The 17,347-nt window shown below is 53.1% G+C and overlaps 1 protein-coding gene across 1 annotated transcript in view; it reads left to right on the plus strand.

The window, feature by feature from the left end:
- CCDC33 (coiled-coil domain containing 33) overlaps nucleotides 1–17,347 on the plus strand; it is a 49,547-nt gene that overhangs the window by 7,375 nt on the left and 24,825 nt on the right. Inside the window, exons 4-9 of the mRNA XM_054078241.1 lie at nucleotides 7,811–7,974; nucleotides 12,869–12,999; nucleotides 15,651–15,760; nucleotides 16,514–16,615; nucleotides 16,794–16,885; nucleotides 17,044–17,164. Coding sequence (XP_053934216.1) covers nucleotides 7,811–7,974; nucleotides 12,869–12,999; nucleotides 15,651–15,760; nucleotides 16,514–16,615; nucleotides 16,794–16,885; nucleotides 17,044–17,164 — 720 coding nt within the window. The remainder of the gene's footprint in view (nucleotides 1–7,810; nucleotides 7,975–12,868; nucleotides 13,000–15,650; nucleotides 15,761–16,513; nucleotides 16,616–16,793; nucleotides 16,886–17,043; nucleotides 17,165–17,347) is intronic.

Genomic DNA, 17,347 nt, shown 5'->3' on the forward strand with positions numbered 1-17,347 from the left:
GGAAGCTGGGAGCAAAAAGGGACCTGAGGCAAATAGCTTTGGAGTGCTGCTTGCATAGCTCTGATTCACTGAAAGATGCAGGGGGGAATTTGAGTGTGAAAATGCATGTTCCTAGTGATGTATTGCAGTGAAACAAAATCACTATCGTAATTGTCATATCATCAAGGACCAGCCTCAAAGAGAAGGATGTGAGATCCTGGTTAATGAGAAGCTCAACCTGAGCCGGCAACACGTGCTCGCAGCCCAGAAACCAACCGTGTCCTGGGCTGCATCCCAACCAGTGGGACCAGCAGGGAGAGGGAGGAGATTCTGCCCCTCTGCTCTGCTGAGACCCCACCTGGAGCCCTGTGTTCAGTTCTGGAGTCCTCAGCACAGGAAGGATATGGAGCTGATGGAGCCGGTCCATAAGAGGCCATGGAGATGATGCAACGGGTGGAGCACCTCCCATCTGAGGACAGGCTGAGAGAGTTGGGGTTGTTCAGCCTGGAGAAGAGAAGGCTCTGTGGAGAACTTAGAGCAGCCTCCACGGCTGAAAGGGGCTCCAGGGAAGCTGAGGAAGGGGTCTTGATCAGGGAGTGCAGGGATAGGATGAGGAGGAATGTCTTTCAGCTGAAAAGAGGGGAGATGGAGATGAGATCTTAGGAAGAAATGTTTTCCTGTGAGGGTGGGGAGGCCCTGGCCCAGGTTGCCCAGAGCAGTGGTGGCTGCCCCATCCCTTGAGGTGTTCCAGGCCAGGTTGGATGGGGCTCGGAGCCCCTGATCACGTGGGAGGTGTCCCTGCCCATGGCAGGGGTGGGACTGGATGGGCTTTGAGGTCCCTTCCAACCCAAACCATTCCATGATTCTATGATAACACTGGTGAGCTGAGGCCGCCCAACTTGCTTCAGAAGTCCCATTCTCCACATGCTTCTCCCTGCCCAGATGGAGATCTTGCATGGAAATGTGCCAGTGCAGAGTGGCAGTTTGTATTTTCTGAGCTAAAATGGAGAAAAATCTTCTCAGATGGAGAGGAGGGATCCTCAAGAGGTTTTCACAAGCTGATTGTCATTTGGCTCATTGGTAAAGCATAAACTCTTTGGATGCTCGGAGGAAAACGCAGGCAGGGGGAGCGGCTGCGAGCTTTAATTCCTGCAATTTAAGTCATCATGTCCCTTTAAGTGTCAAATAACTGCCTTGACGAGAAAAGCAAATGGGGTTAAAAAGAGAAAATTGCTCCATTTTAAGAGGTGGGGGGGAGGAAATTGCAGTAGTGCCGCTGATAAATATAGAAAGTGTAAAACTCTCCCAATCGAGCAGACGAGGCAATGCTGGGCTGCCAGCCCATTTAATTATTTGACAGGTGAATTGGGAGTTTGGTACATAAATGGAAGGCAAATGAATTTTGCAATTTTAGCCCAAAGGGAGTCCTGGCCAGTGGCAATGGGTCTCCCCAGGGAAACTGGCTCGGAGTCAGCATCCCTGTATGGTGATGGGGAGAGCATCTTTCCTCCGGGTGCCTCAAAACCACCCTGTGATCTCTAATGAGCTCCCGCAGGGTTCCCTCAAGGAAACAACTTGCTTAAAAATAAGAATATATCAAGCTCAGCCCGAATCCAAGTTAAAAATCCCCCCATCCCTGCTGCTGGCTTGGAAATGGGAGCAGAGCGGTGGTGTCTGCCTGCAGCACTGGGGGTTACCGGAGTGGCAGGGAGAGCTGAGGCAGGCAGGATGAAATGATGAATAAAACAGTGTTTGCTTTCCTGCATGGCTTTTCTTCCTCTTGCTTTTGTTTCTCTGGGGATTTCGTAAAGGCTTTTAACCCCTCGGGTGCTTTTCCATGGATTTTAACCTGCTGTGGGAAGGTGTTGGGAAATACCCTTTGTAATACGGTGGGATTGGCTTTGAAATCGAGCTTGGGCTGCCTTGGGCCGGCAGCAGAGCCCAACTTCTCCAACCATATGGCTGTTTATCTTAGGGCTGTGTTTTCAGCAGCACTTGCCAGAGTCTAGAGCCTTTGCTGGGGCGAGGAGGATATGCTTGCTAACTCCTAGAAATAGAACCCGTGCGCACACCGCTTCCTTTCATGTGGGAACCTGATGGCTGTTCTTTGCCTTATGCACCCATCTCATCGTAGTCTCCAGGGAGGTGTCCCTGGCCATGGCAGAGGGGTTGGAACTGGATGATCTTTAAGGTCCTTTCCAATCCGAACCATTCGATGATTCTGTGATCTCTGTGTCATCCTAGAAGCTATTTTTTCAAGGGCAAGGGCTTCTCCATCAGATGCTAATTGTAGGTGTCATTATAGGGAGGCCGTGTTCTCCTACCATCCCATGTCAAGCAGCTCCAAGGCACTGGGAAGCAAAACCTCATCGGTGTCTGAGCGAAGAGGGTGAAAGCACCCACGGCTGGACTCGGCAGGATGACACATCCCTGTGCTGCATCAGCAAACTGTGGGTGAGCCCACAGCCTTCCATCGATACAGAGAGATCCTGGCATCACAGAAACATAGAATGGGCTGTGTTGGAAGGGACATTAAAGCCCATCCAGTTCCAGCGCTCTGCCATGGGCAGGGATACCTCCCACTGGATCAGGCTCCTCAAAGCCCTGTCCAACCTGGCCTTGAACACCTCCAGGGATGGGGCAGACACCGCTAGCCTGGGCCAGGGACTCCCCACCCTCACAGGAAAATATTTCTTCTGAAGATCTCATCTCCATTCCCCCTCTTTTCAGCTTGAAGCTATTCCCTCTTGTCCTATCCCTGTCCTCCCTGATCCAGAGCCCCTCCCCAGCTTTCCTGTAGCCCCTTTCAGTTCTGAAAGCTGCCCTAAGGTCTCTCCAGAGCCATCTCTTCTCCAGGCTGAACAACCCCAACTCTCAGCCTGTCCTCAGATGGGAGGTGCTCCAGCCTCATATCTCATTGTGGGGATGCCCATCAGTGCAGCTCAGTGCTCCTCTCCCACAGGTGGGAGCAGGGGTCAGAGGAACAGGAGTGCTGATGCTGGTTTAATCTTCCTTTTAACTGTAATTGTGTTTGGCCGGTTCCCCCAAGCTTGTTCCGGGAGATGCATTTTTCCCAGCTAGATTGCTTTCCTTGTTTTGCTCATCGGAGACAGGCCGGGGCCTGTGTCATGCCAGCTATGCATTAATAGAGCCTCAAATGAGATTTCACAGCCTCAAATCTGATTAGCGCCGAGGCTCCGGTTGCTTCGGAGAGCAGGGCAGACAGCCGAGGAGCCGTGATGCTTGGGCTGGGGGCTGCAAACTCGCGTGGATGAGGGATGTCATGCTGGACCCAACACCCTGGGCGTGTGGGGGCCAACACCGAGCAGTAGATGCAGGGACACCATGCATTGTACAACTGTGATGCAATGCAGCTCCCACCCCCAGAAAATCCTGGATTCAGATGCTGGATTGTCCTCATGCAGCGTGTTGGGAGAAAGCTGGGTGAAACAGTTTCATCCTCTCACCCATTGGCCGCTGAGCTCTTGCTGGGCTGCTTGTGGCCTGTATGTCCACAATTCACCTCACTCTGCTGCCTGATGATGCACAAAATCCCTCTCCCTGTCACGGTTTCCCTGTGCCCGGAGGTGGATGCTTGCTCCCTGCCCGTGATGGAGCCGGTCGGCTGTTAGCTGGCTGCTCACCACCAGCATCAGGAGACACTTTGCAGTGTCCTGGGGCTTCTTGTTGTGCTCTTACATCCCAGAACCCTGTGGTCCATCCCTAAGAGGTGCCTGGATCTACTAGGAAGTCCAAAGGGACACCCGGGGACATCCTCAGGCTTTGGGATGTCCTGGCAATGTTCAGACCTTAGTGGCACAATACTGGAGGTTTAACCCGTGGCCTGATCCTGCTGATTGTTTAAAGCCAAGTTACACTTTGTTTCCCATCCTCTCAGCTGCCAGGGGAAGGGAAGCAGCTTGCCGGTGTTTAGCTGCCGTAAGGAGGCTTGAAAGGAGCCTGGGGAGACATCACGTAAGAAAACTCACACCAGCCCCAGTCCATCTTCACTCATGGAACCTACTATTATTTTATGAAGTCTCAGGAGGAGGATAAAGCTGACACATTCCCAACAGCCGCTCGTAAATTGCCAAGGGCAGGGAGGAGCTCGGGGCTGCAAGCGCTCCCAACGTAGAGGAGTGGATCTCTGCTCCTGCAACAGCATCGCTCCTGGCTTTAGCCAGGGCTGAAGGGCTTGTGGGACTCACTGGAAAGGACCAGGAGGGCTCCAGTCCTTACATGGCAGGGCAGGAGGTGGTGTCTTCTCCTGCAGAGCAGCAGTGCATTGTCCCAGGGAGCACTGGCAGGGCTGTGTTTGGGGTTGGGGGTTGAACGCTGCAGGTGTACAGCCTCAGGTGCTCATCTCCGACCTTGTAGTGTCCAATAATTTGGAGAAATCAAAATTCAAGGAGCACCCTGCAAGCACCAACCTTCTGCTAGGGGGAAAATGCAGCTGTGGGCACGTGCTGAGCTGGGATGGATGAGCCCCTGCAGTACCATGCCTGGCGGTCCCGGCTGGCTCCCAGCCTGGACTGTCCTCTCCGAACTAAACACGGGGCTCTTGAGGCTATTTATGTCTTGTCAACCCACAGCCAGAAGCAATTTAATCTTGGCTGAGCGTTGCTGTAGAGGAGCTGCCTGGGCCCCAATGCTTCTTCCGAGATGATAAAGAGTTGATAGGAAAACAAATTATGATGATGGCAGCTCAGGCACCATTAATCAACCTCTCTGCAACATCACAGTGTGAATAATTAATAATCATCGTTAAGGATGCTTTAAGGGTGGCTTGGGGTTAAGGTGCTGGGTAGGGTAGTGGATTGCAGGAGGTGCTTGAGATGCTCTGCAGGAGTTTGTGATGCTCCAAGGAACCTGAGGATGTTTTAAAAGTGGTGTTACCAGCCGAGAATCTTTGGGACACAGGGGGTTTATTTTTTCTCTGGCTCCACAAGGTAAAGGTTGCAGCCCCTGGGTGAGAGTACTTGGCTTGGCAGAGATGGAGAAGTTTTTCTTCCCACCGAGTAAGAGAGCTGAAAAACAAGCGTGGGTTCTACCTGGAACAGCAGGCATGCTCCTTTATGGAGGAAACACTGAATTTCCTCCTGGCTTTGAATAGGGACTGGGTTGTGGGTTTGTTGTTTTTTTTCTTTTTGGTTGTTAATCACAGCCTTGATGAGGATTTCAGGTATGGCTTTTCTACAAAGCTTGGCATTGTTCATGCCTGTTATTTTTAAGATGTTTTGTTCTCCTGCTGAGTTTTACTTAGCTTAACTGCTCATGAATTTGCTATTAAAACCCCTCGCTAATTTTTGTGCTGGAAACATTACTGGCAGTAAAACCTACTTGGGTTTTAGGGAGAGGTAATTATAAGTGGGGGGTATAAAGAGGTGTGCTAAGAAACCTGCTTCTGTTATTTGGAATGTGAAAGAAAATAGGGAAAATGCCCCAAAACAGTAAACTGGAGCTGTAAGTGAGTGTATGGACACGAATCCAACAGCACAGCCTGGGCTCCCCCAGGTCGGGGCTTCATCAGTGAGCTTGAAGGTGTTCATATAATTCAAATAAAGGTTGTTTTCTCAGCCCTGCCAGCTAGAATTCCTCTGGGCTGGGTTTTTGGTGAGTGTTTGGGGTGCAAATATTCACTAAAACTGGAGGCTGAACAGACGACCTCTTGAAAGGACAGAGGTGTCTCCAGGGACGACAATGCTGCCCGCCCTGCCAGCACACCCTTACAGGCTCCCTGCCTGCAAATCCAGCACCCATCCTCTTCGAAGCCCCCATCCATCCTGGCCCATCCCATCCTTGCCCAGGGCCCTTAAACCCAAGTCTTTTCTTTTCTTTTCTTTTCCTTCCGCATCTCCACCCTGCAGTTTGCCCTCTTTGCCAATGCTAGAATGCAGTAAAATCACACTATTTTTTCTTTAGGACGGTGTTTATGCTCTTCCACATCCCCACCCCTCCCTTCCTCTCTGGAAAATCCTCAGGAAGGCGTCAGGGTTTGCTGTGTCGTGCTTTTGGGGGTGCACGGAGAGCTGGGGTGCTCAGGCAGGGTGTAGAGGACCTCTGGCTGTCAGTGGGAAGAGCCTGAGTCCATGGGGGGATGACTTGCTGGTTATCATCTCACATCAGGTCAAGAAACCCTTTAATTTCCCCTCTCCATCAACATCACTGGGCAGGGAGATAACTGTGACCAAGACAGAGCTGGGGGGGGGAAGGATTGGGATCCATCCCCTCTATCCACTCAGCAGGTTGGGGAACGCTCCCTCACTTTGTGTTTCTGGTGCCACTTTCTGGCTGTCACGGATTCAGAGCCTGTCCCCAGCACCCAGCCCCAAGCTCCAGCTGGCTTCCAAGCTGACAGCAAGAAAATAGGGAGGGTGGCGGTGGGAGAGGGATGATTTAAGTGGTTTTTTTCCTGGCTATTGGTGGTCAGAGCACTCAGGTTTCCATCCCACAAGCCATCCTTAGGTATCCCCCAAGGGGACGGGTCACCTCCCTGCTGCCAAGCCCATCACCACTGCAGCTGGGCAGCCTCAGGAGGGACAAGGGGGAGATCTGGGCTCAGGATGAAGCAGCCCCTCATTACAGAGTTTGGAGGCAAAGCCACGTGTCAGAGGGGATTTGCAGGCAGAAGCTTTGAGAAGCCTGCGGGGTGGAGGACAGGGTTGTTGCTGGGCTGGAGCTCTTGCTTTCACCCCAGGAGGTCAGAAGGATGCACGCAAGGTTTGCTTTTCAGGGTCTGAAGCGCAGGGTGGGTTTTAACCCCTTGTAGGCACAGCTCTATGCAATATTTGGTGTATTAATGCTGCACGCTGCCCGGGATGGTGGCACAGTGAGGTTGTAGTCAGTGGGGGATGGCACCGTCTCTCACTTGGACAGGGTGTGATGGGTGCAGGGATGGTGTCCCCGCGGGCGAGGAGCGGCAGCTTGCAGCTCTGCTATTTCTTATCACATCAGCTGGTGGGAATTAATGACATGGAATGGGGGGGAGCCGCCAGTTCCCCCTGGACTGGGCTGAGATCCCAATTCTTGGAGTCCCTATAAATTGCAGAGATGTCTGGGCTGCTGAGAAGGGGAGCAGGGGGAGTTGTTGGCAGGTCAGAAGGCCTTGGGGGAAATGGAGATTCTTTAAATGGTTAATCCCTGTTTTGGTTACCTGGCTTGGGGTCTTTGTTTGGACAATGGTATAGCTGGCACCACGTGGGACCACAATGAGCAGGGATGCTGGGCTGGTTTCACCCCGTGCAGGATGCTCTCCTGTTGCTGGGTGTCCTCCCAGAGAGCCTGGCACTTGCTGTGGCCCTGCCATTACATGGTAACATCCATGGTGTGGAGTCCCAGCTGGTCGCTGGAGACAGGAAAAAAGCAGTTATGATGGGGATGTGCCGGGTTTTTATGTCCCCAGTTTGTTCTCCTCCCTCTGGGCTCTCAGTGCTGAGCACCAGCACTGGGTGATGTAGGTGTGCTGGGGACACCATCTCCCCAGCTTGTTTTCCCTCGTTTGGGCTCTCAGAATCAAGCAAAGGTCTTGGGAACCAGTTTGGGTGATGGAGATGTGCTGGGAACACCATCTCCTCAGCTTCTTCTCCCTCATCTGGGCTCAGCATTAAGCAAAGGTCTTGAGGACCAGCTTGGGCAATGGAAATGTGCTGAGGACACCATCTCTGCAGCTTGTTCTCCTTCATCCAGGCTTTCAGCATTAAACAGAGGCTGTGGGGATAAGTTTGAGTCATTGAGGTGCAGCCATGGGGATGACATTGGGGACATGTCTGCAGCTTTGCGGGAGCAGCCAGCCACTACCCACCTTGACGTCTCTCCTACTCGCTCCTGGCAGGTATCCATGTCCCCTGCAGGGACAGAGGAGCCTGGGCGTGCACCAGTGTCTGGCGGGGGACACCTGGCCCGTGTGGGGAAAGAAGCCATCTCCGTCATCCTCCACAGTGCCAGCAACCTGCCAGCTACGCAGGAGGGCCGAGTGCCGTGGCCGTACGTCATTGTGTGAGTACCCAGCATCTAAGAAAGGGATAATGGGGACCATGGGGACACAGTGAAAGGGTTTAGGAACTGTTACCGGGTTATTATCTTTGCAGTCCCCATGGAGGGGGAAACCTCTTTACAGGCAAAATACATAAGCATCATCTCTGTGGGATGCTCAGTGTGGGGAGAGGAGCTGGGACTCCTCGCTGAGATGGGGGAAGGCAGGGGACAAGGTGCTTTGGCTCACTGGGGCGTCAGGAAGAAAGCATTCCTAATATTGGAAGTATAAAATGATGTCAAAGAATCCACAGGGTAACGCTGCCTGAGTTTCGGGATGAGATCACAATAAATAAAAGAGAGATTTAATAAATAAAACAGGATGCTTGGGTAAGGAGGACTTGGCTCCTCGTGCATTATGCATGTGCCAGGGGACTCAATTAGCCGGTCATGCTTTGGTCTGTGTTAAGAGGGAGGCAGCTCCACTCGGCGCTGCTGCAGGGTGAGCCTGCGATCCCAAAGAGCCCTTCCAGGAGGCGGAGAGGCTTCAGCATCCTTTCCCTGAAAAGAAGGGATAAAGCAGCTGTCAGTGGCTTCAGAGCATTGCCTGTCTGTGGAGTTTGGTTTCTCCAGGGCAACTTCTGGTCCAGGGCCAGGCAGGCTGGTACGCGAGTGGATGCATCCATGCCAGGGGACAATCAGCAGCAGGGCTGGTGCGCATCCACTGGGGATATTCAGTAAACAGGTCTGTGAAAGCCTGCAAACATTTTCTCTGCAAGCGTACAGAGCAAACTGTTGCTTGCTGGATGTTTTCCAGTGTAGAAATCCTGGATTCCATGGTGAAGGGCGTCCTAAGATCTATCGGCGTGACACGGCATGACTTTTCTGTATCATGCCCAATGCCAGCCGCACCAGACATCCCAGGGAGGGCAGGAGGGATGCAGCTCTCCATCCTTGGGTTTTTGGCAGATGCGGCTGGCTGGCACCTGCAGCCCGGTGGGAGCTGGCTGACAGCCCCCACTGCCACTCCTCCATCACCCCTCTTTTCCCACTCCCCCATGCCAAGGCCCTGCTCTCCGTCCCGACAGCCTGAGTAACTCCACTGCAGGAGCTGTCTCTATTTCCATAAACCAATTATACCCAGATAATCTCAGGAGATTTAAACATCAATATCCTAAATGGTAGCACGAGGGTGGCGTGTGATTGTTGCATCTCTCTTTACATTCTGGTGCTGCTCCGTCACCACATTGCCATGGTAACAGGAGAGTGATGGAGGGGAGGGGAGGGTGGTATTAGGGATGCAGGACACATGAGGGGCCTTTTAGTAACCATAGTGAGGGAGCCAAGGCAGAAGGGAATCAGTTATTGTTTTGCTGGGCACTTGCTTTTGAAGGAGAGTAGCATGTTGCAGTTAAGAGGTGGGGTTTCACGGATGGGAAGGAGAAGCGGGCGGTGGATGTGCTGGTGGGGGTTCTGGTGGCAGCCTATGCCCCTGAAGTGGCTGAGTACCACCAGCAGAGCCAGCCTGAGCTCGAACTGCCATCATCCAGAGCATCACCCCCTGAAATCAGGAGTGGAATGAGAGAAGGGGAGCAAACCCACTCACACCAACCCTTTGTGGCTGGACGGGAAGGAGAAGCAGATGGTGAGTGTGCTGATAGGGATCTGGTGGCAGCCAATCCCCCAAAAAGTGACTGGGTACCACCAGCAGAGCCATCCCCAGCTCAAATTCCCATCATCCAGGGCATCATCCCCCAAAAATGGGAATGGAGCGGAATGAGAGAAGGGATCAAAACCATTTGCACCAACTCTTTGTGGCGGTACCCAATCACTTGCGCTCAGACTCAGCATCTCAGAGTACTCCATAGCTGTGTGCATCGCTTCCCAATCTCAGTGCAGAGGATCAGGGAAGGAAAGGCTTAGTGGAGTTAATCGGAAAGACCTCAAGCAACAGGAGAGCCTGCACATGCAACCCAATGAGCTTTTGCTCATCCCTGCCCCAGAGAGGACGAGCTCCTCCTTTGCGGATGCTTCAGGTACCTGGCAGCGGGTTGGCTCTGCTCCTCGTCTTCTTAATGCTGAGCAAATCCCCCCTCCCTGCTTTCAGGGGCACTTGTGGGTTTGCTCTGCATCTTCCTTTCACTCCTTCGTGTGCACAGATAAATTGCTCTCGGACGAGTGTGATGCAGGGATGACCTTGGTGCGCCAGAGCCAGGTGTGTTTGCAATTAACAGCACAAAGCGCCTGGCTCCAGCTGGCTTCTCCTCTCCGCTGAGTATCGTGGGCGGGTGAAAGTACCTCCTCGCTTCTTCCTTTCTGCTCTTCAACGCTGAGAGAAGAAACTCAAGGTCGCTGCTGAATGCATCTGCTCCCAGCCTGGCAGATGGGGGCTCCGATGTTCCCCTGCCTGCGGTCCTGGTTGTGGTGCGGATAGGATGCTCCACCTGGGGAGGGGTTAGGGTGTTCCTGCAAGCAAAACAGGATTGGTTCTGTGATGTGCCCAAAAGTAAACCAAGGGGCTCAGCTCATAATCCCAGAGCAGGGGGGTGTGAGAAGCAGGACCAAGTGGGGTCTTTGGGGGACCCCTCCTTGCCCCAGCACCCAGCTTAAGTCACGGGGGCTGAAGATACTTGATCCCAGCATTAGAGGGTCAGGAGAATTGGGTTTATCAAAGAGGAGGGGAATCCTAATTCTTCCTTTCTCTTTTTGAAACTTGTCAGAAATTGCTCTTACAACTCTGTGATTTATTTATCCTTATCCATTTGTCCAAATTGCACCTGAACCCCCCAGGATCAGCCCTGAGCACCATGGTGGGGAACAGCATCTCCTTCTGCCTGGGCAGATTCTGCTGTCACTGCATAAGCAACACCCCGGATTTTGGTCCTGAAAACCATATTTGTGTTACGTAGGATTTTTCTTCCCTGAGAACGATGTGCCTGCACCATCTCGTTGCCTCTGTAGGGATGTCGGCCCCAAGCAATAACTCACCCTGTAGAGATAATAACTTCTAACACTGGGTAAATAAGTATTTGCAAGGGCTGGGCACAGCCCTGCCAGCCCTTTTGCCAGGCCCCCAGGTTTCACACGCAGCGGAGTGGCTGCGTGATGCTGTCACCAAGACGTTGATGTATAATAAATCCCCGAGGGTGGCCGTCTTTATCTTTTATCTTTACGTTTTATCGCAGCGGTGGGTGGCTGGTGCATCGCCGCACAGCAGGGTAAAGTGCCTGCCCTGGAGCAGGCAAGAAGGGATGTGGAGCATCAGAGAAGCACCTCTTAGTCCATTCTGGCCATTCCTGCCCCAAGGCATGCGGTCTCTGCAGCGTCTGCTTGTTGGAGACCCCATCTCTTGCCCCACTGGTGCATCTGGAGCTGGCGGGGGTGAGGAGGAGACATCAAACCATCTCCATTTTCCACCATTCCTGCTGCCCCTGGCCTATTCATTTGATTTTAAAGCACATCCCCATGTGTTGTATCATTACGGGTTGTTTTTTCCCCTCCTCCCCACTTCACAGCTCTTTTTGAATGCTCTCTCATCCTTAGGCAAGTCTATAATGAAGGGGGGCCCAGGGCAGCCAGTTCTCACCCTCCTCCTCCCACTCCCCTAGCCCAGGTCTGGCTTCATTCGGACTCTGAGCACGTTGCTGGTAGAGCAATCCCCCACAGAGCTCATTACTGGAGAGCCGATTTTCATCCAGCCCCTCCAGAGCAGTGCCAGCCCGATGCTAACTCCCACCTTCCAGAGCCGGCCGGCTTGGCTCCATCGCTGCAGGATGCAGGTGGTATACTCTGATGGGGAAGGCGACAAGCGGGAAGTGGAAGAGGAGCGTGGGGCATGGATGCAGCTTGGCTGAGGGTCTAATAGACCGGTTTCTCCAGCAACAAGAAGGGATGGAGGTCTTGCGAGTGTGAAGTATCCTCCTATCTGGCTTAGGATGAACCTGCTTGGTCCAACCAGTACCTGAAGCTCACCCTGCATCTGGAAGGACCTTTATCTCATCTCCTTTCCTCCGGAGATTGCAAAGTGAAGTGCCAATGTCTGCTCTCAGTCGCCATGGTGCTCTGGTAACCTCTTCCTGAGAGCTGCATTGGCTCTGCTCCAGCAAGAGCTTTCCTGAAGGAACCAGCACTGGACACTTTATTATTCTAATATCCAGAGCAATCCATTGACAGGGCTGGGGTGTCTCATCACTGTCCTTCTTCACCCTGTGCTTGGGGATGGGGAGAGTTTGAGGACACCATGTCACCAGGTGATGGGACTCTGCCATGGTCTTGGGGCTCCCAGGACAACACTAAGTGTCTCGCCCGTCAGCAGAGACTTCCTAAAAGGTCTGCCAGTCCCCCTAAGGTAAAGAGGGGGACATAAATTTCATCAGCCATGCTCCTGAGCCATTGATGATCGATTCATAAAAGTGAGAGGAACAACCCCAAAACCACCCTGATGGTGATACCTCTGCACCAGCGCATGTGAAGAATTACCCAGGGCCGTAGCTGTTAGCTCCATTGTAATTATTGCTCAGCCTTGTTATGTGCCAGGTTTAATGACAGTGGTCGTTAACATTCAATCTTCTCTCTCCTTTCCCAGCAGCCTTCTCCCCGTCCTTTCCTTCATGAATACAGCTGGATAATTAGCCTCTGGGGTCTGAAATTGCCTTTTGGATAAAAGGGGCTGCAAACTCTGTCACTGGGAGCCTGCGAGGATCCAGCAGCCTGGAGGAAAATCAGCTCTGGACCCTCAGTGCAGCCCCCATGGACCACGGGCAGAGCTTTGTTAGGGGTGGTGGGAGGGTGGGCTGGCCACTACGAGCTGCATCAAAAGGGGTCTGTGCTCAGCTCCCTTCCAGGCACAGCTCCCTATCCACACATTTCCCTTCCTCACACAGTTAACCGCCCTGTTTTGTCTCCCTTTCCCTCCCAGTAAGACCTGCAGAGGGGATGAGCAGCAGCCAGAGGTGCAGGCCACCCATGCATCATCAGTTCCCACCCATGAACCCACCTGGGAGGAGGAGATGACGGTGGAAATGGATGCTGAAGATGCATCCTTGGCAGGTGAGAGCATCTAAGAACCATGGGGACAGGGCTGCTGAGGACCAGGACATGGGGTTTCCTAAGCCAGAAATACACTCTTGCAGCCCAAAAAACCAACTGTGTCCTGGGTAGCATCCAAAAAGTGACCAACAGGGCAAGGGCGGGGAATCTGCCCTTCTGCTCTGGTGAGACCCAAACTGGAGCCCTGCGTTCAGTTCTGGAGTTCTTGTATCGGCTGTGCACACGTCGTAGAATCATAGAATCATTAAGGTTGGAAAAGACCTCGAAGCTGATCCAGTCCAATTTGTCAGCCCAACACCCCTGTGCCTACTAAACCATGTCCCGAAGTGCCACAGCCGCATGTGTTTTGAACCCCTCCAGGGATGGAAACTCCACCACTGCCTCTGCCAGCGCTTCACCACTCTTTCAGTAAAGGAATTTCTCCTAATAGCCAATCTAAACCTCTTCTGGCACAAGTTGAAGCCATTTCCTCTTGTCCTGTCACTTGGGAGAAGAAGGTTTCTAAGTCTGTAACTGTAATAAAGCTCGTGGCATTAGGGGCGGGGATTTGGTTATAATCAGACCCTTGTAAAACAAATCTGGGAGCCAATCTTCACATCACACCTAATCCCATTAGGCCCTGATCTTAACAAAATCAAGGAGCTTTTGATGTACTTTGGACCTGCCTCCGGTGGTACCAGGAGAGATGTGGGGAGACCCGATGGGACCTCTGGCCCCACTCGTCCACCTCACAGCATCCCACCAATGTTTGGAGATGTTCAGCCCCCAGATGTTCAGACCAGAGCTGTCTTTTCCTGGTGCAGTTCACACCTTTTCTTGCCCAGGAATATGATTTCAATCGACCATATGGAGTTTAACAAGGGCAAGTGTTGGTTGTTGCACCTGGGACACGGCAACCCTGGATGACCACACAGACGGGGTAGTGAGATGCTGGAAAGAAGCACTGTGGAAAGGGTTCAGGTTGATGGCAAGTTGACCATGAGCCAGCGATGCCTCGGCAGCCAAGAGGGACACCATGTCCTGCGGTGCATCCAACACAGCATCACCAGCCAGGTGAGGGATGGGATTGTCCTTCTCTTCTGCACTGGTGTGGCCCCATCTTGAGCACCGGGTGCAGTTCTGGGTGCCACAGGATAAAAAGAACCTAAAGCTGCTAGAGAGTGGCCAGAGGAGGCCGTGAAGTTGGTGAAGGGTTTAGAGGGGAAACCGTATGAGGAGTGGCTGAAGTCTCTTGGTCTATTCAGCCTGGAAAAGAGGAGGAGGCTGAGGGAGACCACATTGCTGGCTACAGGTCCCTCACCAGGGGAAGAGGAGGAGCAGGTGCTGATTTCTCTGAAGACAAAAGGTAGAGCTGGAGGGAATGGCGGGGAGCTGTGCCGGGGCAGGATTAGGTTGGAAAACGTTCTTCACCCAGAGGGTGGTGGAGCACTGGAACAGCTCCCCAGCGAAGCAGTCACAGCTCCAAACCTGACAGCGTTCCAGAAGCATTCTGTGTGAATGTTGGGGTTGTCCTGTGCAGGAGGACAGGAGCTGGGCTCAATGATCCTTGTGGGTCCCTAACTCAGGACATTCTATGATTCTATGATTCTATGATTCTATGATTCTATGATTCTTTTCCTTGTCCAGGAATACGGTTGGTGGGGCTGCCAAGCATGATCTATCATCCCTGTCAACCAGCAGGAAAGCCACTTGTCTCCCACTCGAACCCCGACCATTTTCCTTGGTGCTCTTTCCACAAGGACCTGGGAGCAAATCTCCATATAAATCAAACACTTGCTGAGCTCTGGAAAGCGTGGTCTATGCATTCACCCAGTGCATCCTTTTCATTTTAGGGACACAATTTGGTGCTGCTAAACCCAGTGGGTCCATGCACGCCCATGGCATCACCAGGTTGGCCAAGCAGGAGTTAAGGCAGGAGTCTCAGTACAATCATTAAACTGGGGGAAGGGAAGCCCAAGTCTTGATGGCAGCATAAAGAGAGGGCGTTTTTTTCCCTTCCATCAGCTCCGTTTTTTTATATATATAAAAGGCTCCTACACTTGCTTGTCAACTAAATTACAGCTTTGCTTCAAATCTAGAGAGGAGCAGGGGATGCCAATGCCAGTGTTGGTGGGGGTGACGCTGCCCTGCTGGCGGGCAGACGGGGACCGAGTAACCTGAGAGGGCAGGTGCCGTGAGGGCAAAACCCACCCGTGGGCTGTGGGCTAACCCTGGGGCAGGGAGGGCTCAGGGCAGGATGGCATCCCAGCAGCCGGGCAGGTTGGGCTGCAGCCAGGGAGGTGGGTTAGGTGGATCAGTGGGAAAACCCGGCTTTTTAAATGGGAATCTGAGCTGCATTGGTGCCAGTTGTTCATAGGCTTTGCTTTCTTGGGGATGCCTGGGATGTGCTCTCAATGGCTCCTTGGGGGTGTACGTGTGTGTGTGTGTGAGCATATAAACATAGGATATGTTAAATCCTGCCCCTGCCCACTCCCCATGACCTGTGAGGGGAAGGGGATGCTGAAAATGAGCCAATTCACCCATCGCCTCTGTTCCTTTGTCACCCAGACCTTCCCCAACTCCCTCCCCATAGCTTCCTTCGTCTGTTCTCCCCTCCCTCAGACCCTGCAGACAGTCCTGCTTGTCCTGATGGCTGACCCTTTCCCTTCCAGTCCTGACTCTCACCGTGGCAGACAAAGCCACCAAGGAGGCATTGGGGACCTTCCAGCTGCCGGTGCGACACCTCCAGCCCTTCCAGCTCCACCACTGCAGGCTGGTGCTGGTAGGTACGGCTCCTGCCCCTGCATCCTGCTGCTTATTCCTGCTTATAACTCCAATTGTCACCCCAGCTGGAGCTGAGGGTTGTGGGTGAAGGGAGCCTTGTGTAACGGTGTAATCCCGGTGGGAAACCTCAATTTGGCAAGTCAGAGAAGGTGCTCAAAGAGGCTTGTGAGGTGGGAACAAGGCGAGCGTTGTACTGGGCTTTTTTCATCTCCGGTGGGGAAAACGTGGAGGAAAAGTGATGGGATTGCAAGCTGGGAAGTACTGTTTCCCTCAGCATCCTGGGGAAGGAGATGCAGGTCTAGGCTGTACATCAGAGAGTTCATTAAACAGGGGTTGCTGTGCATTAATTAATGCAGGTGGGTATCCAGCCCCGGAGAGAAGCAGCTTCCCAAGCCCCTCAGTGAGGGTTTCTCCGTGCCAATATATTAACAGTGTTAGGGTCTTGGCTGGTGGCTCCTTATATGCTGAGACCTGGCAAACTCACTTGATACTTCCCCCGAATCAGCCTCCCCTTTGCTCTGGCTGGCAGGAATTAGTTTTCTCTTCCCTGCACAGCGATTGGGAGCGATTAAATATTTAAACGCAGAAGGATTTATTATATTGATCTTTTCCGGGAAGGCTTGGAGGGACAGTGAGCTTTAATTATCAGTTGGCGCTTTATTGCCAGCGATGGGCTGTCTGCACACCCAGCACCCGCGTTTGGTAGCCTTGACCCTTCCTCCTCTCATGGTTCCCTCTCCTCTGCAAACAGCCAAGGAAGAATGACCCTATGGGGACAGTCCTGCATGTCACCATCACCCGAAAAGGAAGCTTCATCCCTCGCTGCGATGGATTGAGCTATGTGGCCTTGGAGGTGAGAAGCGACCCTGGGGACAGGAGGTGGCAGGGGGGATTTACAGGGTCCAGGATGGACCAACGCGTCTCAACTCAGGGAGGATGCTGCTTCATGTTGCCTCCTGCTCTGGTGGCTGTGGATGCTGTTCCTGCCCCTGCATTTGCTGACCTCTCACCATGGGCTCCTCACCTTCCAGGTGCTACTGCGGGGGCTGTCCAACCGCTTGGCCGCCCCCCACGGGGCCCTCGTCGCTGTGGCCAGAGTTGTGACAAATGTTCAGGAGTACAAGTGAGTGATGGCCACGGGGGATTGTTGGTGACGTGGGTCGTGGGTGCTGGGCTTGGGACAAACTGGGCGTCCCTGGTGTCATCACCCTTTCCTTGGCTTGCCAGGACTGGGCACGAACCCTGCATGTGCTGACACTCACCCTTTCCATCACCTCTCAGGCACCGCATGGAAAAGAATCCCATTGCCTGTCCCAGCATCAGCCCCACCACCATCACATTCCCGGATCCTCCGGCAGCAGCTTTCAGTATCCCCCGAGCTGCCAACCACAGCTGCCCACAGGTATGAGGTTGAGCGCATCCGAGGGGATGCACAGGTCCAGCCGCATCCATCCCACCTGGGTACCAATCAGCTTTTCTCCTTCGGCGGGGGAACTGAGGACCTCACACAGGGAAAAGCTTTAAGGGTGAAGCGATGCTTTGAGCTTCAAAGACCTGGTCCCTATGTCCTCCTCACCCTGCCTGT

The sequence above is a fragment of the Cuculus canorus genome, chromosome 12 (assembly GCF_017976375.1).
Source record: "Cuculus canorus isolate bCucCan1 chromosome 12, bCucCan1.pri, whole genome shotgun sequence".
NCBI lineage: Eukaryota > Metazoa > Chordata > Aves > Cuculiformes > Cuculidae > Cuculus > Cuculus canorus.